At 38.7% G+C, this 20559-nt stretch overlaps 1 protein-coding gene across 4 annotated transcripts in view; it reads right to left on the minus strand.

Moving 5' to 3' along the window:
• The window catches only part of Cltc (clathrin heavy chain), a 64433-nt gene that overhangs the window by 2264 nt on the left and 41610 nt on the right, over positions 1 to 20559 (minus strand). For 2 of the 4 annotated variants that reach the window (XM_036194692.1, XM_036194691.1), the window contains 18 exons: positions 16383 to 16508; positions 15660 to 15802; positions 15172 to 15406; positions 12461 to 12583; positions 10871 to 11016; positions 10455 to 10638; positions 10084 to 10276; positions 9085 to 9242; positions 8329 to 8493; positions 8104 to 8211; positions 7855 to 8022; positions 7599 to 7748; positions 7379 to 7510; positions 7159 to 7269; positions 6256 to 6426; positions 5804 to 6025; positions 4702 to 4722; positions 816 to 891 (listed from right to left, as the gene is read on the minus strand). In XM_036194692.1, coding sequence (XP_036050585.1) covers positions 816 to 891; positions 4702 to 4722; positions 5804 to 6025; positions 6256 to 6426; positions 7159 to 7269; positions 7379 to 7510; positions 7599 to 7748; positions 7855 to 8022; positions 8104 to 8211; positions 8329 to 8493; positions 9085 to 9242; positions 10084 to 10276; positions 10455 to 10638; positions 10871 to 11016; positions 12461 to 12583; positions 15172 to 15406; positions 15660 to 15802; positions 16383 to 16508 — 2632 coding nt within the window. The remainder of the gene's footprint in view (positions 1 to 815; positions 892 to 4701; positions 4723 to 5803; positions 6026 to 6255; positions 6427 to 7158; positions 7270 to 7378; positions 7511 to 7598; positions 7749 to 7854; positions 8023 to 8103; positions 8212 to 8328; positions 8494 to 9084; positions 9243 to 10083; positions 10277 to 10454; positions 10639 to 10870; positions 11017 to 12460; positions 12584 to 15171; positions 15407 to 15659; positions 15803 to 16382; positions 16509 to 20559) is intronic. The other 2 variants (XM_036194694.1, XM_036194693.1) reach the window with 1 other exon arrangement.

The raw sequence follows: 20559 nt of genomic DNA on the forward strand, positions 1-20559 counted from the left end.
TAGTAGTAGTAATAATAATAATAATAGTAGTAGTAGTAGTAGTAATAATAATAAATTCCTATACTGTCATTTTCCTTAGTTGCCTGAAACAAAATGATCATCACTTTATAGTTCCTTCCAAAAAACATCTGGCTGTAAAACTTTTAGTCATACTCCTCAAATCCAATGTTCACCAAGTATGAAATGCAAAGGGTAAGCAACCCACACAGGCTAGTATAAGAGGAAGTCAAACTGCTTTAAATAATTATTTTAGGGTTTGAATGCTCTCTCTGGAAAGTTCTCAAATGGAAACTCAACCCCCATTCTCTGCCCTAGATAGATTTAAAATGAGGATGCATTCTTTCTGCAAAGTACACTGAAGACAGCCATGGCATACTGGTTCTTCTAAAAACTGAATCCATTGTTATTTCTTTCTTAGTGACTTAGGAGCAGACAGCCCAGTCACCAATCAGGCAACAGGGAAACCTAGGCCATCTTTAAGGACTATTTTTGAGCTATTCTATGCATGGAAGATTTTCAAAGTGGATAACATCAAAAAGAGGTGTTTTTTTTTTTGGGGGGGGGGGAGTTTCGAGACAGGGTTTCTCTGTAGCTTTGGAGCCTGTCCTAGACTAGCTCTGTAGACCAGGCTGGCCTCGAACTCACAGAGCTCCGCCTGTCTCTGCAACACCACCGCCCGGCTCAAAAAGAGCTTTAAATGTTCCTCAAGAGAAAATGCTAATAGTTGAGAGGACTATTCCTTAACTCAGCAAATCATTTCCCCTTTCAAAGCCTTCTCCATTTAAAAAGGTCTAACTTAAAGAGAGACAGGTTACCATAAACGATGGGCTGGGTCTCTGTAGCTTGCTCTTCTTCTTTTCTCAATGACTCCGAAGCATCTAATTTATCCACCTAGAGAAAAACAGGTTACGTGAGTTAAAACCTCAAAAGCATTACAAACTTAGGTTTATGGCAGAGAGTGGAAAAGCCTTAGTATGTTAAATTCTGTCAAAATAAAACAGACTGGCAAGAACATTCTCAGGCCCCGTCAAATTCAACGGCAATATTCATACTTGAGTAAGGATGGTTTTCAGCACTGTGGTGATAACCCCTCAGGAAGGAGGGTTTATAAATGCATTAGAGCTCACGCCAGGCTAAGACTGGACATGCTGGGATGCAGCCTGAGCGAGGGAGAAAGTGAGAAGGAAGGGTACACGCTATCAGAGGAAATAGGGAACTCATGAACCATCAAACTTCCTTCCCCAGGGGAACAGGTTTGCAAAAAAGTGCAGTCTAAGGGCTAGACTAAGTAAGTACCTGACCAGGACAAGTCGCCTTGCCAACTGTGGAGGGCTCCTGCTGAGGCTTAGAGTTCACAGACTGAGGCCTGAGTCTAAGGAGCTCTATTTTCAATCCTACTGTATAACATCATTTTCCTTAGTTGCCTGAGACAAAATGCAAAGATTAATGGTACATGTCTCTAAGAAGTAAATAGGATTGCCTGACTTGGCTCCAACTTTGAGAGGAAAGAAAGCTTTAACTTTTAATGAAGCCAAAGAAATAAATGACTACTGTATACTAACTAACCAAAGTGGGCAATATTAAATATTATCAGTCCCGGTGTGTGGAGAGAAGGGCAAGATAGCTATTACCAGCTCCTTTAAGAGCTAGGTGGGGGCTTTGGCAAACCACTTCTTCAGCCCTTGGATTTCCCTCTCTAGCAAAGGAGGCTTCAAGAAGCTGAAGTTCCCTGTGGGGTTAACAGAATTTCATTCTCTAAGTCTGCTGACACACTGTGAAAATAACAGGATCCTGGTATTACAGAATCTTGTGGACCATATTCTTCCATTGCTTTAAGTACTATACTAGTACTTAAACTATATTTAAAAGTTGGGGTCTGAGCCAGTTTTTCTCTACAACTAAATTTCAAATCCCAGTGTTTTATGTACTGTTTTTAAGACCAAAAGCGTGCTAAGAATGTGAGTGCAGAGAGGAACCTCATATATTCCTCCAAAAGACAAAGTGGAGACGTGTGATGGGGGAGGTGCATGAGCAGACATGTAGATCTGTGGGTAAGTTGTAAAAACTAGATCATTTTAAAATGCTAAAGCAGTACCCGTGTTCTACTGGAAACTTAAAATAGCACCTGTGACTGTACACACACAGGCACAGAGGGTTAGGACAGTATTCTTTTGTACTTTTAAAAATTATGTGTATTTACTGGGGGGAAGGGACGGCAAGCATGTGCCATGGTGTGCACGTGGAGGTCAGAGGACAATGTGTAGAAGTCAGTTTTCTCGTTCTACCATGTAGGTCCCAGGGACAGAATCAAGTGTCAGGCTAGGCAGCAAGCACCTGTCCCAGCTGAGACAGCTCAAGACAATGTTTTACACGTACTTTAATTCCTGTTAACAGACTTTGAGAAGTAAGCTTCAGTAGTGTGTCTACCCTGGGAAAATGGGTTTGCTTTGTGTTGTTTCAGGGTTTGTGGATTGGTTGCTGGGTTGTTTTTTTTTTTTTGGGGGGGGGGGGGGGGAGAAAGAGTCTTGTGCATCCCTGGGTGGTGGTTTGCTTTTACATACTATTTTCTTATTTTACAGCCTATATGATCTTATTATAAACTATTCTAATTATCAAATTAAAGACTATAATGGAATGTTAGGATTATGTGAAATACCCACTATTTGGCATCCAAATTTATAAGAAAAATTATTCATCTGTAGAATTTAAAGCGCAGTTATGCCATCAAGGTCATTTGGGATTTGCTATCCTAGCTAAGATGTGAGAATGGTCTACAAGGTTTACAGGAAATATGGATGCCTGTATACAAATAATTTCTAAGACAAAGAAGAAAAATGAAACCAAAAAACCCAGCACTGCATAATACATCTCCAGACTTTCAAGGAAAAAAAAACTTAAGTAAACAGACACATCTAAAAGTCAATGTCTGATTAAATGTTGAACACAGGTCTGCTACAGAAACACATGGGAGACTAGAAGAGCCAGCATTATCCAAATGCCCAGTCACTGACAGAGGCAGGGAGGGAGGAGGAAAGCACAAATCCCAGAGGAAAAACACCAACATAAGCAAAAATGTTGATGTGTTTTTGTTTTTGTTTTTTATAATGGGACAGCCTCTGGCACAGGAACTTTTGTTTAATAGCCCAATTTAGATTGCACAAAACAGAAAAATCGGAGAAGGCTTTTATGAACACAAGCTTTTGTTAAGAGCTGTAACAAAAGTTTCTGATCCTTGGGTTTAAGAAGAAAAATTAAAACATAATCATGTCACTGAAATCATTGGCAATACTGAGACATCACTAAAATGTAAAAGGCTTTTCCACAAAGACTGCAATTTGCTGCAGAGTAGAAGTTAACATGCAGTCAGTTACTTTGGTGTATGTGTGCATGAAAAAAGGCAAAAGTACTGAAGCAGGAAGTGAGATCTGAAGATGACTGGTGCCACACAGGCTCCCAAGGAACACACACAGCCCACAGCAATGCTCTATGTTTCCAAGTAGTATGATGTAATTGCAATGACTTGTACATGCTTGATTTAAAACAACGCATAACACTACAGTTCAATTACCCATTTTTCACACACACGCTTTCTAACTGCCTTGCTTACTAGCTGCTGAAGGGTCTCACACACAATGCATTTACTCAGGTTTGCCCTAAGTTCCAGTGGTGACTCCAGTCTGATCAACAGAATCCCAAGGCATGGCCCCACCCAAATTCACTTCAATTTAACAATCCTTTACTTCCCCATCCCTTTCTAGCCATCATTTTACACCAGGCATAAGTTTTAGAGTCGTTTCATTTATACTGGGACGGAGGACAAGCCAATGGAGGAAGCAGCGACCAAACGGTGCCTAAATTTGGCATTCTTGGATGATGAGCCAACTACTCAACAAGAGAGCAAATTTTAGGTAGTTTCTAAGGCATGCCTTATCAGATAGGTGTTAATATTGCCTTATTATAAACAAACAATCCATGTTGCTTAGCAACAGTTACAGCAAGCTTGGCTCTCTTGTGATTGAAAAGTTTTTGGTTCCTCTTAACAATGGACTAGCACCATGAGAACTGGACACCTGGAGAAACATGAGGAAAGTCTCTTCGGAAGCAGCTAGTATCTCTTGTATCTACTTTCAGCAAAAAAAATTAGTAAGAATCAAGAGATCAGAAACTGGATCACAGTCCTTCAATGCCACAAAAACCCCAGAAAACAAACAAACAAAAAAGCCCCACAGAACTCCAAAAGCCTCTTAGGGCATGTACATACAGATATAAATTCAACAACTGTCAGGCAAACTCACAAAATAAAATAAAATAAAATAAAAAAAGATGTTTTAATTTATTTCAAATATTCAGAGAGTCCTACTATGGTCCAGATACCCTGACAGGGAAAAGAAATTTCCTGGTAGTTTGGAATTAATATTGAAACTCACCATGCTCAGTTTTAACAATATATTAAAGAGAGACTGTGAACCAACTACTGATTAGCCTCCTGCCCTTCCTAAAGCCTATTAGCCGATTAGTAGCAAACATCTACTAATGTCCTACAGCTCTATTATAGTTATGTTCAAGGGACTTGCAGAGGCTTAGTGAAAATTTATTGGGGGGGAAAGCAGCAGCAGCAGTGTAGAAAAGGAAGGAAAAAAATCATGCAAATTCCTTAGACTTAGTCCTCCAGACTTAAGACGGAAAAGAATCAACTTTCACCTTTTCCTTTATTGCATCAACCTGCAAAGGAATTCAGAAGGTGCAGCTTAGAAAAAAATCAAATTCCATATTGAGCATAAAAAGGTAGAATCAGCAACAAAGGTTCAGGGGAAACATGTACCCACTAAAAAAGGTAGGAGCAAAGTGGAAGTAAAGGGCACACGGAAGCAAAACGGAGAACCCTTTTTAACTTCAAAGCTCACTGCAGAAGTATTTATGCTAAGTCAGTGTGAAAGGAAGCAGCTTAATGGCTAGTAATGGACAGCACTTAGGTTAACAGCAGCCAGGTCTCAAAAGGTGGCAATTATGCATAAGAAAAGAAGCTCATCTCCCCTGTGGCTAAGCTGTAGTAACTGTTTTAATCACAATGAACTGAATTTACTTATAAAAAATCTAAGTGGTCTCCTAAGGAAGTTTCTCTATGCTGGGGGTTGTTAGTAGTGTTTCCCCACTTGTACTCAGGTACACTGAAGAGATCAGAAGTGAGACTTCAATTTTAAGCTTGATTTGCTCTGACAAAATGGATCTTTTAAAATCATTTAAATTGTCTATGCATAGCTAGTAACTCAGGGCAAGCAAAAACTATTCTAACATCAAAAAAGAAATGCTAAGACAAACAGTAAATTTTATAAGGTGGCTGTATCCTCAGTTTATTTAATGTGTATTTAGGAAACATGATTAATTGCAAATTTCCTATGGTATTTTTAAATTAGGTATCTGATTATCAAAACATCTGTGATGATTAGCAGGCTGTTAATACAATGCAGCTTCCCCATGGGAATCAGGTGACGACATAAAGTCAGGAACCAAAAAAAAGGAATCTACAGAAGTATACATGGAAATCTGGGTTACAGGAATTATTGTTTTCAAATATTAAAATGGAGAGTGCTGTTCACTGTAAGAACACAGGGGTAAACAATGACAAGCTGAGTTCCCTCCTAAGTCATAGCATCTCTCAGATCTTAAGAAAACTTCCATGTAATAGGAACATTTCATGATCAACTAAATAATTTATACTAGAGAAAAATGAAAATAATATGCATGTAGAATTACATATATCCTTAAGATTATTAGTTCTGAATATACTTTTGAGCATCATTACCTTGGTCAAATACTCCTTCATGACCTGGATGAAATAGGGCATGGCAAAATCCATGATATTGTGCCTCCATGCAGTTTCCAGGACGACATCTGGCCTTAAAAGATCGTAACAGGTAAAGAGACAAGCTCCGAAGCACTCTCTTTTTTCTTCCTGCAAAAACCACTGTAGGAGTTCTTCAGCCAATTCCGTGTCTTTAGATTCAGAGGCATACTGCATTGCATCCTATTCAGTCAGAGGAAACAATGAAGGGCAGACGTTAACCCAAACATGCTGACTTAAACTAGTCCTGAAAGTAAAAAAAAAAAAAAAAAAAAAAAAATCACTGACTTAAAGGCCACATTCACAAAAGGGAGTTACACTACCAGTCATCATAGCCATGAAACTAAGTTCGACAAGATCAATTGTAAGATAGCATTTGAGTTGTTTGGACAGCCCTCCCCCAGTTTATCAACCTTGTAAAGGCTGTCCTTCTTGCACAGCTCTACGCTCTGTTTCCAGCGATTGTTGCCTTTGAAGAGATAAGCAGCAATTCTTCTGAATTCAATGAGTTCATGTTTTTCCAAACGCTGAGCAAGTGAGATATTGTCAAAGTTGTCATATGCATCTATTGATGTTCGCAGAGCCTTAAAAGACAAAGCCATTCAAAAGTCAACTAAAGGCCAGTTTAACATTTACTTTCCACAATTCATTTTGATGGAGGCAATTAGATGATAGCAAGAAATATAACAACACAGACTCAAGCATCAAACTACAGAAGTTGTAGCCTATGTTCAGGTGTCAATCTTCTTCATCTACTTCTAAAACAATAAATAAAATCCTCAAATGTATTGTACCATTTCCTGCAGGTGCAATTTTCTCCAAGGTTTCCATTATCAATACTAACTTGAATAGCTAGGAAGCTGGGAGAATATTGTAATGTGGGCAAACACTCATGCTTCCAGGAAACTAGTCATAGACTTCAACACGATAGTCAGCCTTACAGACTAGACTCTGAGCCTAAAGGAAAATCATGCTGAGCCAGATGCCTGAGTCTGAGGCAAGTTCCAGTCAGGTCAACAATAAGTGAAAGAAAAAAGGCCATTAGCACATAAATAGAAACTGTCTGGGTAAGCTATCTTTCACAGAGCAAATTTAAAAGAGAAATACTGAGTCATTAAGCAAGGAAAGCAATAAACAGTAAAGTCCACTTAACAGCAAGTTTTATGGACTAATTGAAAAAGCCTAGGCACTCATGTGCCTGCTTTTTATAAACATAAGGGTAACAGTAGCTTTTACTACAGAACCTGTTTAAAGCCAACATTAAACCTAATCAGAACCTGATGTTTTAAATATTTTTAAGAATCCAAAGGTTTTACCTGGTAATCTTCTTCTGTTATAAAGAGGTTGTTCAATGATTCATTCACAGATTTGTTGTTGTGGTTCTGAACTGAGCGTAAATACGGTTTCACCAGTGGTAGCTGTTTAACCTTTAAAATAAAGTTTGTTAGAAAGGCAGCCATATAGTTGAAGGTCTATGACAACTCTTATCCAAGTACATCGAAATCTTCAGTATGAAGTTTAACTTAAAATGGTTACCTTGCTGAAATAATTGACTGCACGAGTGTGATCCAAGCGTGGAGACAGCACCATGAGCAAGTCATTTAACAACAGAGGCTTGAATTCTAAGTAGAACTGGATTGCTCTGTAGTACAATTCCACATTGGCCACCTAATATAGGACAAATCCATGCATTAAAAGCCAGTTTCTCCCCAATGAGCCTTCTCCTTCCACAGCCCATACTTCTGAGGTTATACACCTTGGTGATGATGTCTTTGAACTGCCCTTCCTTCCATGCATCGGTTGGATGATTCATCATGGTGATTATGGCATTATCATATTCTTCATACTTGTCATAAAGGAACACCAGCTCTGCCCAAAGATGAGCTTGTTCTGCAGCTCTCAGCACCTATATAACAAAGACCAGTTGCTCAGGATGCAAAGCCGACTTCTACTGCCAGCCTGTTATAATTTCAAATCATTAGAGTTGCCTCACAGTAGTGAAGATTGGCTACCTTAGGAATATTCACTCTCGACCAGAACAACTCCAGATGTTCCCTCATTTTCTGTGGCTTGAATTTAGAATACAAAATAGCTAGCTCAGTAAACATTCCCATGTGAGCTCGCTCTAGTCCCAAGGCTGCCTCCAACATGGTGATAAGTTCTTCAAAATAGCCACGATCCTAGGTAAGAGAAATGTGCAATTAGTGGAGAGATTATGTATACAAAAGTCTCAATTCATATACAGGCTTGGTGTACATTACCTGATAGTAGTTGATAAGTTCCTCTAATTCATCTGCATGTACTACAATATGAAGTCCACACATCTGAGCAAGACGGAACTCTTTCCCATCTACACAGGCAAAGCAGACCTAGAATAAACATTTTCCACTATGAGAATCCAAATGTAAATGCAGACAGTTATTTCAACTCAACAGTACAAATAGAATTTTCAAACAGAATCTTAAGTCATCTTTCAAACTTATTACCTCCTTCCATGTTCGAGTACTATTAGCTTTTCTAGCACCATCAACTGCTGCCTGATATTCACCAAGGTGAACAAGAGTAGAAGCCAAGCGCCCAAAGTTAGAAACATTATTGTACAACAGCTTAGCAGCATCATACATTTTTTCATCATAACAACGGTCACCAACCTAGGAAGGGGAAGACAATCCATGATCAGTAAAATACAGATCTTAAATCAATCTTTTTTTCAATTCATATCTTTACACTGAGGAACACATACAGTTGCATATGTTATAATCCAGCACCCAAGAAGTTGAGGCCAAGTTCCAAAATTACAAACAAAATGAAGGAGCAGATACTCTTGTCTTTCCAAAGGACAATTTAATTCCTTAGCTCTAACATGTTGAATCTTCCAAAGTGATAAAGTTGCTCAATCATTGAGTTTGACATGTGTTTAAAATGTGGAGCTAGTGAGATAATTCAGTTGGAAAAGTGCCTGCCTTGCAAAAATTAGGACCTGAGTTTAATGCCCACCACCCACATAAAAAGCCAGGTGTGATGGCATGCTTGATCCCAGCAATCCTTTATGCTTGCTGGCCAGCTGACCTAAATTACTTAAGGGCACCCCGGCCAACAAGAGACCCTGTCTTATTTCTTTTATCAAGTGGACAGTGCCTGAGGAGTGAGACCAGAGCCTTTCTTCTTTCTTCTGGCTTTTATATACATCTACATACAAGCATCCCACTAAACACACACACACATTTAAAGAGGAAACCCACTTGCTGAATATGAGCATTATTTGGCCCATTGATGAACTCTTCTAACTCTGCAAGGCGGTTTGTTTTAGCCAGTGCAAATATCAATTCTGTTTCCACATAGGACTCTCGAGCCTTCTTTCGGGCCATCTGCAAATACTTCACCAGTTCTTCCCAGTTTCCTAAATAAAAAGACAAATAAGCCCATAGATTAGCATCCTTATTTTATATTTCCAACCAAACAGGTAAGATCTGCTATTAGTGCCCTGGCATTTTTTTTTTTTTTTTTTTTTTTTTTTTTTTTGAGAGTGTCATGCTATGTTTTATGTTTATGCCTGCTGGATAAATTACTTAGTGACACCCAGGCCAACAAGAGACCTTGTCTTTCTTATTTATTTATTTATTTGTTTGTTTGTTTATTATTTATTTATGATAGTGCATGAGAGGTGAAAACAGAGCTTGTCCTCTGGCCTTTACAGGCAACTACACACAAGCAATAATAATGTATTATTATATTTATTACTATAATTTTTTATCATCATCATCATCATCATCATCATCATCATCATTATGCTGTCCAAGAACTAAACTAACTTAAGGCCTCAGCTTCCCAAGTGCTAGGACGGTAGATGTACATCACTTAACCAGCTTAACTCCCTTTTCAAAGAAACATTTACAGAGAATGACAAATATAAATATGGCTATACCTGAAAGTATAAAAGTTCCATTATACTTCTGTATTATTATTACTGGCCCAAAGAATATTTGATACCTTCCCCATACTCTTCCTTTAAAGTTATATATCAGAGCTCTATCAGGATTTTATCAGACCTTAAAACAAAATTAACCTTCTCTATGAACCTTCTAAATTCACACAATGCAGTCAGTCTTTACTGGATCAAGATGCTGGGCAGAAAGTTTTCACAAGTAATCAGGAATTATCTAACCTCTATGCAATTAAAAGTTAAGATACCTAAACGATTTTTCTGAGGTCTCAAAGACATAAAGATTAGAAGTCATTACCACTAGTGTTGGCAGCCTGAACAACTTCCATGTAGGATGAAGGATCATCTGCTTTGATGTAAGAATCAATGGCTTCCTTCACCATTCCTTTCTGCAACTGAGCTTTTGCAAGTTGACTCCAAACAGCAGGCTCATTGCAGCGTTCAGCAAACTCATACGCACGATCCAGGTTTCCAATATGTTCAATTAAGACCTGGGCAACATTTGTGGATTGGTGTTAGAGTAAAATGGACCTTACACATCTACACTGATAGCATTTCATGAGTATTCAACTGTGATTGCAGTCTGTGCACACCCTCATAGGACAGTGCTCTCTTTGCACTCAAGAGAGTTACAGTCGGTATCTCAATTTATCTAATTTCAAGATTTACCTGAACTGCTGAAGTATTGACATCAAACTTCCGGAAAATAGCAAATGCTTCTTCAAACAGCTCATTGCTGATGGCAATGTTGGCAATATCTGGAGCATCATAATTATCCAGGCGGTTAATATACTCCATAACACGTGTCCGGTCAGCCTTAATTGCAGTGAGGATGAGGAGGTTTTGCAGATTCCTTCAGAAACCAAGACATTCAACCACAATGTTTAAAAGCCTACCAGTGGTAAGGAATAACCACTATGGCACTAGAGGGTTATCTGTCTCCGAGGACAGGCTGAGAAGAGGTGTATATTAAGATAATAAATTCAGAGAAAATTGCCTCTGATCTTTATTTTCTGTTCCTTCCCTAAACTGACAGGCCACAATGAAAGACTGATCAGAAAGCCAGAGCAATCCTGTCAGCGTACCTGTGTTCACTGAATACAGAGTTATCAAGGACAATTTTCTCCAGTAGTTCAATGAGTTCATTAGGAAGATCTGCTGTCATAAAAGCCTTCACAGTTACAGACACTTCTTCTGGGTCCTGAGTTTCAGACAAGGCTGTCTGTACAACCTACAGAGAGTATACAGGGAACAGACACCAATCAATCAATCAATCAATCAATCAATGTACTTTAAAAAAGACATTGCCTGGTAAGAATAAGTTAGATAACTTCTCATTAGACAACTTCAGATAGGAGGAAAAACCTCTAACTCAATACTCAATGATCTTTGGACACAAACAGACAGGAACACACATTGTTTATAAGTTTGCTACTAACATTAGCAACTATATACTTTTACTTTCCCTGATAAAACACTATTCACAGTAACACTTATCACTGTTACTTTAATGGCTTATTTTCAAATTAGATGCAGATTTTAAAAGAACCCTGGTTTTGGCTACTTTCATATGCCCAGATGCCACAATGATTGCAGGAAGCTTTGTATCTACTTGGGAATGAGCCTTGGAAATGCTTCCCTAGGGTTAAGGAAAGACTTGGGGGTAGTAATCTAGTCTTCAAAATGCTATACCTATTTGTCAGAAAAATTTAAGAATCATTATAATAACAAGCAATAATTAGCACTTTAATTCAAGATTTCAGTATCATAGAGGTATAAAAACTTAACTGTGGTGCTGTGGTTATTTAGTTAGATTTGCTATTACTGATGTGGGCATTGTGTGTGCTGTTATGTACTATTCCTGTGGTTGTGTGCCTGACTGTGTGCAGGTGCACGTACGTGCACCTATCAAAGGTTGATACCAGATGTCTTGACCAGTCACTCTCCACTTTATTTTTGATAGAAGACTCTCCCAGAAGCTGGAGCACATCCATTTGACTGGACTAGCTGACTAGGATGTCCCAGAGATCCTCCTGTCTCTGTATACCCAGCACTCGGTTAAATACAGGGGCACTTAACTAAGCCCAGCTTGTATGTGGGTGCTAGGGATGTGAACTCAGGTCTTCATGCTTGCTAATGGAACCATCTCCATGATACTTAATTGGACTTTTAAAAAAAGAATTAGAGATAATAGGATCATGACACATTGATAGCTCAAGATGAACTCCAACTCATATTCTTCCTCTCTCAAACTCCTAAGTGCTGGTACTTCAGGCCTACGTCGTCATACCCACCCACACACACCCCCACCCCCAATCACTTGGACTTTTGTATTTTGTATTATCAATCCTCACTGTGTGCTGACTTACACGAAGACATGTTTTAAATGTTTTCCATTTAGTCATGTGGTCAGGTAGTAATTTGTAGTCAATACTAATTTATTTAGTTTTAATGATGATGAATTTAAGATAATTTTATGTTTTTAGATTTCACTTTCCTTATATTTAATGTATACCTATGTACAATTTTACATTTACATAGCATAATTTTAATGTTTTTTCACTTTTTCCGCCTTCTGTTATAGTTAGATATGACTCATTTGAGTATATCTGGGTATGTAATGAAAGGAAAGTATCCCAAATCAAAAAGAATGGAAACATTTTTGCCATTTTTACCTGGTCAATTAGTGGTCTTCTGTATGGATTGCTTTCCAGCAGCACACTACCCCACAATTCTGGATCTTTTCGACGGACCAGGTAGCGGGAAAGACTTTTGAAGAGGGAATTCTCATTGCAAACCTAATTGAAATAGCAAGAGTTAATTTCAACACAAAAAGTAAAGACTACAGATGACTCTGAAAATTATTTGCAATCATGTCAACTCTGTTTTGTAAGAAATCTATTACTTTCATATAGAATCTTGGGAATGTTACAGTCAGACGTTCTTAGAAACTCAACAATGGAAAAACAAACAAAACAAAAAACAAGAATTTTTAGGGGCTTTAAAAAAGCACCCCATTGAGCCAGGCAGTGGTGGTGCATGCCTTTAATCTCAGCACTTGGGAGGCAGAGGCAGGCGGAACTCTGTGAGTTTGAGGCCAGCCTGGTCTACTACAAAAGTGAGTTCCAGGACAGCCAGGACTGTTACACAGAGAAACCCTGTCTTTGGGGGGGGGGGCGGGGGGGAGGGGCTGGGCTGACTTTCCATTATTGCATCTGTTTATTTTTTTTTGGGGGGGATGGTAGTCTCATGTACTAGAGCTTCACATTCCTATTCCTCTGCCTCCAATTCTCAAATGCTGCAATAATAGACACGTACTACCGTATTCAGCTTATTTTCGATGTTCAAACATTAGTATTGTATTCCTTTTTTTTTTTCTTTAGCTGAGGATTGAACCCAGGGCCTTGTGCTTGCTAGGCAAGCACTCTACCATTGAGCTAAATCCCCAACCCGTATTGTATTTCTTTAAATTATAGGCTTTGCATCATATTCTAATACAGGGCTGGTTACCTTCAAAGCTTTCTTTCAGTGTTTTATTAAACTATTCTTGCATACTTACTTTTCCATGTACTTATGCATAATCTTTGAAAGTATGTACATACATAAGTTTCTTAGATCTGATCACTGAACTGATTCTAGAAGCAAACACAACTCTAGTACAGAACTTGGTTCTAATGGCATCCTTCAATAAGAGGTGGGGGGGGGAGAGGGTCCCCTGGAAAAATAAGCAACTCTAAGCTGGGAAAGTTACACACTGAGCATTCTCTATTGTTTATCAGAAATGAAGGGCCCCAACAAACCAGGCGACAATCTGAGTTCCACTATAAACAACAGTGGTTGTGGAAGATTTGTTTCACTATGTAAGGATGAGTTACATTTGTTTAATTATGTAAAGATGTGTTGTTGTTTGACCTGCCTAAGACACCTGATTGATCTAATAAAAAGCTGAACGGTCAATAGCAAGGGAGGAGGTTTAAGTGGAACTTCTGGGCAGGGAGAGTAAGTAAGTGGAGGAATTTAAGCTAAAAAAGAAAGAAAAAGACACCAGGGAGAGGCCAGGGACCAGACAGACAGACACAGAAGAAGCAGGAAAGTAGGACATACAAAATGAAAGGTAAAAAGCCCCAACACAAAACATAGATGAATAGAAACAGGTTAGTTAAATTAAGTTAAAAGAGGTAGTGGGACAAGCATTCATAATTAATAATAATAAGCCTGTTTCTTTATTTGGGAACTAGAAAATTCCAACTACAAACATTAGTAGATTATAATTCAAAGAGTAAAACAAAAATCTATGAATCCAGGAGTTTAAGAATACTGACTGATAAAAGTGACAGAATCCTTTTCTTTTTCCAGTGCTTGGGATTATACCCAGGCAGGGCCTTGCTCATGACAGCCCAGTGTCCTACCCTTCAATTCTTAACACATAACTAAGAACCAGGAAAAAGGGCTGAAGCTTCACAGAGGCTACACAGGGTGGAGGAGAAACAGGCAAATCCACAGGGGTTGAGTGTGGTTTGGATTTGTGAAGGTCTGTGGGAAGGGAGAGTATGGAGCCGCTTTACTGGAAAGAGGGTCTCCTTCCTCAGTGATGAGACCCTGGAAGGTGGCAAGAGTAGTGATGGTGCAACACGGTGAATTTACTAATAGCCACTGAGTTGTTCACATTACAGTGGGAAAATCTAGTTATGCACTTATTTCACCAGTAAAATTTGTAACAGAATACAAATGAAAAAGAAGTTTTAGCAAAGATAACTGTCATTAAAAACATACATTTCTGGCAGGCAGTGGTGGCACACGCCTTTAATCCCAGCACTCGGGAGACAGAGGCAGGTGAATCTCTGTAAGTTGGAGGCCAGCCTGGGCTAGAGAGTGAGATCTAGGACAAGCTCTAAAAACTACACAGAGAAACCCTGTCTCAAAAAAACAAATAAACAAAAAAAACCATACACTTCTAAGAACTGATTCAGAATAAAAAGACTGAAGAGAGAAGACACAATTATGATCCTAAACTATACAAAAATCTGACAACACTAAAAGAAAACAGATTCTTCAAAGTCCCTTATTAATGTCATATTTAATGTCAAGTTGACTGTAGCTAGTATCTACTTATTCTTAGAAAATAAGACTCCAAAGGGACACAAGTCCATGTGGTATGTAATAGGTAAAGTGCTTATGTTCAGGCCAAGAAAGAGTGTATTCAGACTTGACATTTTGGGCACCTTTAGGTTTACTACTGTTTCCAATTAAAGTTTTAAAAAAGGACCTATCTGCCCAGAACTGCTCCATAATACCCAAAATCATATAGAAATTCAAAATCTGCTAAGCAGAGATACAACTAGTTAAAGAGATACAACTGCCTCTACAGCTCAGGAAGAGTACTTACATTGATGAGTTCCAGATCACACTGGCCACGTTCATAAGCGACACAAGCCAGATGTGGGTCTCTCTTCTCACAATACTTTCCAACAACACGACTGTCATAATAGGGGTTTTCTCGAAGAAATCTCTCTGGGTTGTTATTACTGTCGATGTATATCTTGGCTAATGCATTGTGAGTAGCAGGCTCCTCACAGCCCTCATGAATTCTGGCCTCAAGCCAAGGTAGAAGCAGCTTCAATCTAGTGGAAAAAACAAGCCCCATAGGCTAGGTTACAAACAGCACAATCCTTTCAGAACTATAGAAATATATTTCATACATTTCAGAAAACACACACACACACACACACACACACACACACACACACACCAATTTCAACTCTGAAAGCTAGCTCGCCAACTGCTGAGCAGCTTCAGACACACAGTCAACTATTACCAACCACACTACGAGAGGATATAAATTCATCTGTTGTAACGGGGAAAACAGTACTACACCTGTTCCTTTTTTCAACTTCAGCAACAAGCTCATCAGTAGAGAATTGACCTCTCACGACAAGAATCAAATTTTTAATGACATCTTCAGAGCAGTCAACATCAAGCAATCCTCCAATAACAACAGGGAGTCGACTTGGATTTACCTAGGTTTGGAAAAGAGAAAATAAAAAGCACAGCATTACATTAACAAGCAAAACTGAGTTAAAAACTTAAAAGACCATTAATTTTTAAAGCCCATAAACTGTGAATATAAATTTATAGTCAGATGAAGGAATTCAGCACAACTCCAGCTAGGAAGGCCTGCCTCACAGGTATAATAAGCACTGGGAGCACTTGTCCCTTAGTCTTCTCCCATGTTGGTTTGCTTCATCAGCTGTACCTAAGGAGCACTCCAGATGCCGAAGTGTGAGCACAGCAGCAGACAAGACAACTCAGGAAGATCACCAGTGCAAAAGCTCCAGCTCTGGCAACGCTGCCCCACTAGAATATCTTCAAGGAGTCAAACGTCTAACACCTGAATCTACCATTGTTTAAGACATCTGTTTGGGGTTTGGTTCCTAGACTTTACAACTTGTTCGACTATAATGGTTCTGTTCTCACACTTAATCAAAGATTTTGCTGGGACAAAAACCACTGAAAGCTACTCTAGCAGACCATTCCTAATGGGCACAAAGTTTCAAGAGCAATTCAGAATACTGCAGAGATAAGCTTGAAATTATGTACCTTCTGGACATAGATCTCTATATACTTCTGAAGATTGTTTCTATATAAATACAGCACGAGGTCATGGACAAAGTCAAATCGATCACAGACGATGATCAGAGGCAGCTGATCTGTTAGTTTTGCTTCCTGGAAGAGGGAAAAAACAAAAAAAGCTTCAATTTGCTTCTTGCATTAAGTAAAATATGAGAATCCTTTCTGTGCTGATGGGAGAGGTTTATAAAAACTTGCCTCTGCTGTTAAAAAAAAGAAATGACCCCCAGAGCTGAGAGTACATCTCCCCATTTCAATATATTTTACTAACCAAAGCTTAGGTCCACAAGCAAAACATCAAGCCCTCCCCACACATCCTTAATAAAAAATTTTTAACAAATCAAGGATTGTGAGCCACCAGCAGAAGCACACAGGTTTGAAAATCACTACACTGGGACTTTCATTAATAATGAACAGTTCAGTTGAATTTGGCAGTTGATTTAGTGACTGTCCTCAGTCGGTGGCACAAATGTGAGCATTTGTTTCAAACTAATGATTTATTTTCTAGCCCTCCCCCAAATCAAGCGGTACACCCAGGCTCTAACAATCTACTATAATTAAGTCTACAAAGGACACTGCGATGAATTAAACACAATAAAGAATTTAAAGAAAAGAGATCTTTAAATTGCCAACTGCTTTCACCATTACAAAGACGAAGCTACAGTCCGACTTAGAGACTGACAGAGATGTTATAGACAGGAAAGGATAAGACCTATGTGGGACAATTACCTGATACATGTCCTGTTACATTCCACAGACATAAGGTACAGCACAAAAAACAACAGTTTCCATCAGGAATTCATTTATACACAGTGACACATCCCTCAAGAAATGATTCCTCTAAGAGACAACTAAGGGAACAGAAACTAAGCAGGATAGAACTTTCCCCAATGGTAGGCACTTCTTTTTAAGGTTAGAATAAAACAGTTCTTTTGTCTTTGTTTCTGTTTTTTTCTTTTCTTTTATCCTCCAGTATTGAGGATTAGGCTAGAAAAGAGTTCTACCACTGAGCAACATCCCCAGACCATAAAATGGTTTTTAGGATTAGGTTCTAGCTTGACAATTATAAGATTAATCCATGAAAGGTTCAGAAAATATCAAGAAAATTTTGTGAGCTAAGCGAAATTGAAAACATAAAAAGGGCTATAAATTTGAAGTTCAACTGCAGGCTGTTCACTTTAAGGAAAGGCAATGTATGAGTATTTATTTCAAAAAAATGAAAACATGGGCTGGAGAACTGGCTCAGAGGTTAAGAGAACTGGCTGTTCTTCCAGAGGTCCTGAGTTCAAGTCCCAGCAACCACATGGTGTCTCACAACCATCTGTAATGAGATCTGATGCCTTCTTCTGGCCAGCATAATAAATAAATCTTAAACAAATGAAAACACCACTAACGCTGCTTCAATCATTTCTAGAAAGGATGTGTCTGCTTCTTCAAATGCAAAGCTTCCAGGCCAATCTCCCCTCCTAAATAAACGTTAAAAAAAACTCAAGTGTATCACATGAATCTTCTGTGCACAGAAAATACAAGCTTCATCACTTTGTGGAATAACATATAAGCAGATCACTGAGCAATTTCATTTCTAACAAGAACTGTGGTATTTTCTTATTTGTCTAAACCTTCACAACAGGCATAAAACTAATGCTATACATTTCCAAATATTTTATTTTTAATTATGTGTATGATGATGTGCATATGTATGTAAGGGCTCACAAAAGTCAGAAGTACTGGATGCCCCTGGAGTTGCAGGTAGTTTGTGAGCAATCCAACACACAGATACTGGGAACTGAATTTGAGTCCTCGGTAAGGGCAGCAAGCATTGTTAACTAATGAGCCATCTCTCCAGCCCCATGCTATCTATACATTTTCAACTATTTACTAAGCTATCAACCATTATTCTTATTAGCAACCATTTTAAGACAAAAACTGGAATTGTGAAAATACATGTAGAGGTTTTCTACAACACAAATTTAACAACTATTTCTTGAGTACTTATTATGTATCAGGCTCTAAAGTAAACAGTCCTGTGTGTCTCAAGGAAACTGCCTCAGAGTGAGAAGAGACATGTTTCCTTCACAGCAGAGGGTATTACAGTGAAAATGAAGCAGGCCAAGAGGAGGAACTGGGTACAGATATTCTATTGTTTGCCTCTGTAATGTGGAGACAGAGGACTTCAGGTGTCATTCCCGAGGAATACTAGTCATCTTATTTAAGACAGTCTTTTCACTGGCTTGGAACTCACCAAGGGATCCACCTTGCCAATGGTTACAAACATAAGGCACCAACATCCAACATTTTCACTTGGGTTTGGGATCTAACTCAGGCCCTTATTCTTGTATGGCAAGCACTTTACTGACTGAGCTGGTTCCCTAGCTCTAGTAGTTTCTATTTTAGGTCGAGTAACAGGAAAAACCTCCATGACATTAGGTCAGAAACCTCAAAGTCAAGGAAGAAATCATGAAGGTTTATTTCATGATTTTCAGAGAAACAGTCTGAGGCAGATGCAAAGCTTCCAATAGGCAAGTTCCAGGAATAGTGAGTCATCCGGGGAGACTGAGGTAATTCCAAGAGACAAAGCATAGTATAAAGTAAGATAAAGGGAACAAGGAGTACATCATTGGTCTAAAGATAGTTTCCCATATCTGGCTTAAATGTTAAGTTTTTTGTTTGTTTTCTAAAGCTTTTCAAGACAGGATCTCTGTATGTAGCCCTGGCTGTCATGGAACTCACTCTGTAGACCTAACTCAGAAATCCACCTGCCTGAGTCTCCCAAGTAGTGGGATTAAAGGTGTGTGCACCACTGCCCAGCTAGGTGTTGTTTTTGAAACTTCAGAATGTCATACTTAAGTTGTAATAGTTAAGTTTACTTCTGTTTTAACATAAAAGATAACTCAAACAGTATATCCCAAGGCTGAAGAGAAATTAAAAGATGGGTTCAATAACAAAAAGGAATTCAACTAAAAATCTGATGTATTAAAAAAGATCAGAACAAGTGAGGATGCTCAAGGGGAAGTAAGCTTGGCCTGTGAGATGGTGGGGGTGCACTAGCAGCACAGACTAACAACCCCTCACCTTGACAAGTTTCTTGGGAACCCTAGAAAGTTTGACTTTCAGCATTATCATGCTAGCTAGTCACCCCAGAAAAGTCAGAAGAGCTAAGATGTTTACCTTTCATTCTACAATGTAAGACAATTTCAGCATTTCTACTATTTTCTTACATTAAAAAACCCTGTGGGTTTAGCCTGTAACACAGAGCCCAGATCAATTTAGGACAACCGGCCAATACAGCTATGAGCTATTTCCAAGTGATAATAGGTGGAGAGGTAGGAAATGCAATTCTCATATAATGTTATTGTGCTCAATCTAGAATTCTCCCAGAAGACAAAAGTAAAATAATTTCAATATGTGTGACAGTGGAGAGGTGGTACTCTGTGGGTTTTGCAGTTTTCCTGGTTTTTCATAGAGAGCTACAAATAATTATTTTTCCTCACAAAATAACTGGTAGGCATAAGAATACAGCTAACAAGCAAAGTTAAATATTAAACAAATCACCAGTTCTTGGCTGCATTCTGTAACTTAGCATTCTTTAATGTGTTAGTCTCTGTCCCAGGACAGGTAGTCTTTACTCCTCCCCAACAGAATTCAAGAGTCACAACGCTAAGTTTCCCTGACCCCTCTTGATTTACGAACTATACATGATTAACATTTTCTTTACCACACTCAGGCAGATTTGATGCTAGAAGTAAACCTGGGTGTTTTCTTACAAACAATAAAGAAACTTGAAAATGATACTAAAGGTAAACCAATCAAACCAAACCAAAAAAAAAGAAAATCTAAGATGGCAAGATAGCTCAGTAGGTAAAGGTGCTTGCCACTGAGACTAACATTCTGAGTTCTAGGCCCAGGACCCACATGCTGCAAAAAACAAAATGACTTCCAAGAACTGACCTCTGACCTCCATGTGCTTGCCTGGCACAGGAACACCATCACCAACACAAAATGAAAACGTAAATAAATATTTTTAAAAAGAGAGAGGGTAAAAGAGAAGAAACCTAAGCCAGGAATGCTGCATGTGGCTCACCACCTATAATTTTGGCATTCTGGAGGATGAGGCAGGGTTATCATAAACTCAAGAACAGACAAAACA

Source organism: Onychomys torridus, chromosome 8, assembly GCF_903995425.1.
Source record: "Onychomys torridus chromosome 8, mOncTor1.1, whole genome shotgun sequence".
NCBI lineage: Eukaryota > Metazoa > Chordata > Mammalia > Rodentia > Cricetidae > Onychomys > Onychomys torridus.